We start from the raw sequence: 5,606 nt of genomic DNA, 5'->3' as shown, positions 1-5,606 counted from the left end.
GGGGGGGGGGGGGGAAAGCAGCAAACAATTTGTGCACGAGCCGTCTAAGACTGCTTGTCAACGCAGATTTTATATGGGAGGAAATTCTTAAACACAATCGATGGAAACTAGTTAATGCCCGGCAAACGTGTTGGTCAAACTTTATGTGAAAAAGACAGTAAAAGGCGAAGGAAAAAAAACAGCTAGCAAGCTGCCCTTACTTGTCAATTGTGGGCTGGTCATATGTCAGCCGCCCGCTTTCCTCGCCCGCATTTGTTTTGCAAGCAGTCGTGCATGCATTTGCGGCACGGATTACTTTACACGTCCTGCAAATATGTATATACACCTGCGTTCAACTAATTAGAAACGAAATGCAAAATGATATTGTTTGCAAATTATGTTTATTTTTTTATTTTTAATAATTTCCATTTAAAATTTAGTTCAATCTGTAACAGAAACCACAATGATGAAAGTTTCAAAGCTTGGAAATATTAAAAGTTTGGCTTTACGGAGCATTAATAACGTTTCCAAAACATTAAAAATTCGTGTTATTCTTGCCCATGTTAGAGAAGGTTTGCAGCATATAGATAATAATAAAGGGACCATAAAACCACTACTAACTACTAACAAGCTTTTTATGCACAATAGGTCTTGAGAATACTTTCATATTCCAATAATACTCAAATTTTAGCTTCAAAACAATTTTCGTAGTGTAACAGACCCTAGGGTTGCATCTAATTCAAATATGAAATATGTACACATGTGTATATAATTTATGTATATGTATATTTATGTAATATATGTATGTTTATATACACATATATAGTATATATAATAACCTTTATATACTATTTGTATACGATTCCTGCATTGTTAGGGTGATAAATATTAGTCAAAACAAGGATTATTGCGTAAAATATAAAAATGCGAGTATCTCGAAAAAAGGATCAGCCACGATTTTGATCTCGATGGATTTTAAGCCTACAAATGATGTAGAAAAAGGCTGTGAAAGCCGATTTGAGACACACTTTTATAAAACTTAAGACTGGTTCAAAAGGGAAAAAGGGGCGTGTCACCTCTCATACAAACCGGATATTTTATACTGCATATTTCTGGAAGTGTTCATGGTAGAGTACTCGAAGATGGCATGGAGATATATGAAATCAATCCCATACTTTTAAGGAAATTTGGGGCCATCTTAAAAGGGGGCGTAGTGCCTTTCAAACGCACTGAAGCTATTACATATCTTTGTAGGCATATACGGTTTCGCTAGGTTATTTAAGATGGCAATGGAAATATGCCTTCCGACAACCACCAAGCCGTAATATTAGAAGATAAATGCGTCACTGAAAATCATGAACGCGAACTGTTGGTGAAAATGTTGGACCAAAATGTTTCAATACAAAAAATTTATTTTGGGCGGCACGAAGTTCGCCGGCTCTTCTAGTATAAGTATATTTATTTTTATTTCTATATTTTGTCTAGTCACTCAGGCACTCATAAGCGTGTTATCCGCCCAGAAAACAAAAAGAATAGAAAACAGTAAAACAGATTAAACAACGCAAAATTTGGGATGCGTAGGTACTTTCTATTTTTAGCGGGATATTCCCGCGATTAGATACAAAGATACAGAATGGTCAAAGTGACCTTGGACTTTTAGACGTACTTTGATCATCAATATTTGTATGCAAATATGTGAAGGCGTCTTGTTGTTTATTTAGTTTTAAATTATATCTGCATAACACAATGGAAGTGTATGCGCAGCAGTATAGTTAGGTATTTAGATTTAAGTCATTATGTAAAAGTAAAGATCGCTACTTTATAGCGTTTGATTTTCTAAGGGAAATTAGATGGGCTCACTTCGATCGGGTATGCAAAACCTCGTATATGCCCATATATATAATTACAATAAAGCAGACGACGATAATAACCTAATAACAAAAGGAGATTTCAACCAAAGCTCGCAACCTGCTGTTTATATGTAATCTACAAAACCTGCGATAAGACCATCGTTAGTATTTAAAACTTTATTCCACTCTATATGCCTTACAGATGAATAATAATGTACACGCTATTATGATAATGATGAAATCAAAGCCAAGCTACGACGCGAAAAATTGTGCATGATTCGATGCACACCTCAAGTATTGCAAAATTTTAAGCAAATCGGATAGTCAGTTTCTGAGTTTATCGTGGACAACAACGTGCCACAAGAATTGTACATACATAATACGTACTACATAGATGATAAAATTTTTTTAAATGAAAAAAAAAAATCCGCGACACCCTCCATAAAAAAAAAGAAATAAAAAAAAAAATCAACGGCAATTTTTAACGACTTGAGACTTGCACTTTCTTACACTACAGCAGAATGGGCTACAGAACTGCATACCGGATAATTTTTTAAATATTCTGCTTAAAAATTTGGGAATTTTGATGACAATTTTTTGAAGTTTGATTATTTTTTTTGCAATTTTCGCAATCTTTGAAACTACTATTATTGTGGTTACTGTTACAGATTGAACTATATTTTAAATGACAATTAGGAAAAAATAAAAAATTATCATAATTTGTAAACAATATCATTTGAATTTCGTTTCTAATCAGTTGAACGCAGGTGTACTTTGCTACCAAACCTACTTATGCATTTGTCAGCGTATGCATCTAGTTTAGCAGTGGCATGCTGTTGGTCGGTTAGCCACCGCTACTATAAAAATTCATAAATTGTTAACGAGCTGTCATAGCTGATGGTCGCCATCCAACGTCGGTAGCCTTTGCAGTCATTTGCCAGCAAAGTTGCGGCCACTTTGCATCGTTAAGTCCTCCTTCCGGTCTGTAGCTGATACGATATCCATTGCAGCTATTTGCGTTCGACATCGCGATTTTATATGAATTTACACGTTGCTTAATCTGTTTGCTTCGGTGTAAAAGGCCACGGATTTTGCTATCTTCTGGGTAAAGAGAAATTGAAATCTTTACTTAAAGACTAAAGAGTTTTGTAACAGCTATTAAGTTTAAAGCGGTGATGGGCACTGCCTTGCCCGCGGGCAAAGCTCTTTTAAGCTTTCTATAATTTTGTATAGGCGCGTCGCGAGGCAAAAGCCTCCATGCGCATCGTGATTTAAAGCCATCAATTGTATTTAGTTCATCATTCTAAATGAGCATATATTTTTCGATACTGTAATTTTTGGTATAGACAAACACTCTATCGATCACGATAACGATTTTTATCATGGTGGATACTATATATATATATATGCCAATAACAATATTTTTTTATCGATAACCACAATTATACATACGTACAACGATAAAGAAGCAGAGACTGGTAAAGTATAGTTACCAAAAACGACTATGCTGTAAACGATACTCAATATTTTGTAGACCTCAATGACGCATTATTTACTTTTATCAATTACGATGGCTGCGTTTCTTTATACATTCCGGATAATCCCATTTCACAGCCGGAATAAACAGAATGCGTTTGAAATATACGTCACCATATCATCAGGAACGTTCTAAAGAATAAATAAACAGAAAAGTTTATTCCAAACGTTCAGAATGAATAAAGAAATTCAGCCGATATCTAATATAAAAAATTACAATATCAATAAAAACAAGACTAGGGCTACCGATAGCTTTACCGTAGCCAACAACTTACCGATAAACGATATTTTTCTATTTTTAACGATTCTACCGATAATATAAAAAACGATACATATGTTCATATATCAATAAAATCTATAGAATGCGCTTATTTTACTTTCTTAATTTTCTTTTCCCAAGGTCATTAAGTCGGTGATCTCTTTATTGCGTTACTATGGCTGGAAGAAATTCTCCATTTTGCATGACGAGCTGTGGACCACAGTAGCCGATTTGCTCAAAGAACAGGCCACCAAAAGGAATATGACAATAAATCACAAGGAAGCGTTTCTAACAAATATGCCGAAATGTTGTGCGCTGGGGTTGCCATGTTGTCGCACAAGTTTTTGGTATCAGGTGAGTGCAAAAGCAATTCGAGAATATACATACTTGGGGCAATGACGTCAATGACGTTCGGTTTGTTTGAGGTTAAACAAATAAAAGTTTGGAGTTTTTCGAAGTTTTCAAAGCTTTCTCCAGTTTAAGGGAAACCACTAAACAATTTTGAAACTATATCCCAGATTATTTGAGCATAAACTGGATCATATTTGATTCCATTAAATTAATCTTTGGCGCTAAAACGTTTTCTACGTTTTTGGCCGAGCTTCTCCTCCAATTCGTGGTCTACTTCTTGATGTTGTGAAACAAATGGATCAAAGATCAACACCTTTACTCCACCTCCGAAAAAGCGTTTTTATAGCAGAAGTACACTCTGAGGTTTGCCATTGTCTGTCTGCTGAAGGGCGACCGCCTTTTTGATGTTGCAGGGACCAGAAATAGAATCATGGACCTCCCAAGTGGCAGTAGGCACCTCTAAACACTTGGCTACTGCGGCAAGACCTCTACTCAAAACTGAAAGAGGTCAGAAAAGATGCACTAAAGTACTTATTAAACCAAATAGTACCAAAATTGAATTTTTCACTGATTTTCATTTGTTTTACTTTTAATCTAGAAAGAACTTTGTACTTATTTCGCTATGCTCTTTTCCAAATAAAAGCTTAATAATAGTTTTATGGACATTTTCACTGTATGAAAACTATGTAAATAATGCCGGTGTTTTCTTAACTTCAAAACCATGAACTGTTTTTTTTTTATTGCAATTTTTCGAATAACTCGAAAACCGGTTTTCGGAAAAAGTCGAATAATCGAACACCCTAGTGTGTATGTAGGTATGTTCATCGAGTGTTATTCAATAACTACATTTTTTAGCGCTGCATATGCAGAGAATCCACTTCTCTTTTAATTAACTTAAACTTTCTGTCTACCAAAGCTGTATCGTGTTCTCTATTATCTTAATTGGAGATATGTAGTTCAGCAAAAGTGTTTATGTTTAAATATGCTAAACCTGAACGGCAACAAGCAATTTTATTAATTAACTGCTTTCCTATTCACTATTGGTGGGCCCTTAAAAACTTTCTACATAAAAGCTGGCAGTCAAAATTTTAAGTACCATAAAATTTTACTATCGCATCTTCAACTTTGCTCATTTTCATTAATTTCCCTCATTCTTATTTGCAGACTGTACAAAATACAATGAATCGCACCCGCATCTATGTATTCCTTGGTTCGGCGAGTTCTCTGGTCGATTTTATGCTTTCCATGGAAACGAGCAATTTGTTCCTTAAAGGTGAATACATGGTCATCTTTGTCGATATGATGCCCTATACACCAAAGTAAGTACTGTTGCACAGACGCAAGCACACACCCATACACATACACAGGCATACATTTGCAGCATTATTGAAAGTCACTCATTGTGTGCCTTACAAACGCACTGACACTGTGTAAGCCTTCCAACATATATACTTTGCAATAGCATATCAACCATTTCACTATTTAATTGCAATTCTTTATTTGCGAGTAAATACATATACCGTTAATTGTGCACTATTTGCAATCTTACCTTTATTTGTTTCTTTTTTCCATTAATTTCATTGCGCCTCTGCCAACAAAACTCGCCCACTAAACTCAAAAAAAAAAAAAAA

The 5,606-nt window shown here is 35.0% G+C and overlaps 1 protein-coding gene across 1 annotated transcript in view; it reads left to right on the top strand.

Moving 5' to 3' along the window:
* Nucleotides 1-5,574, top strand: part of LOC108377359 (receptor-type guanylate cyclase Gyc76C-like) — an 11,570-nt gene extending 5,996 nt beyond the window's left edge. Inside the window, exons 5-6 of the mRNA XM_017633618.1 lie at nt 3,766-3,978; nt 5,140-5,574. Coding sequence (XP_017489107.1) covers nt 3,766-3,978; nt 5,140-5,298 — 372 coding nt within the window. The 3' untranslated portion in view covers nt 5,299-5,574. The remainder of the gene's footprint in view (nt 1-3,765; nt 3,979-5,139) is intronic.
* The last annotated feature ends 32 nt before the right edge of the window (nt 5,575-5,606 follow it).

This window comes from Rhagoletis zephyria, unplaced genomic scaffold, assembly GCF_001687245.7.
Source record: "Rhagoletis zephyria isolate East Lansing unplaced genomic scaffold, Rhagoletis_zephyria_1.1 Rzeph_scaffold_11971, whole genome shotgun sequence".
Lineage (NCBI taxonomy): Eukaryota > Metazoa > Arthropoda > Insecta > Diptera > Tephritidae > Rhagoletis > Rhagoletis zephyria.
This window is presented reverse-complemented; position numbering and strand designations above follow the sequence as displayed.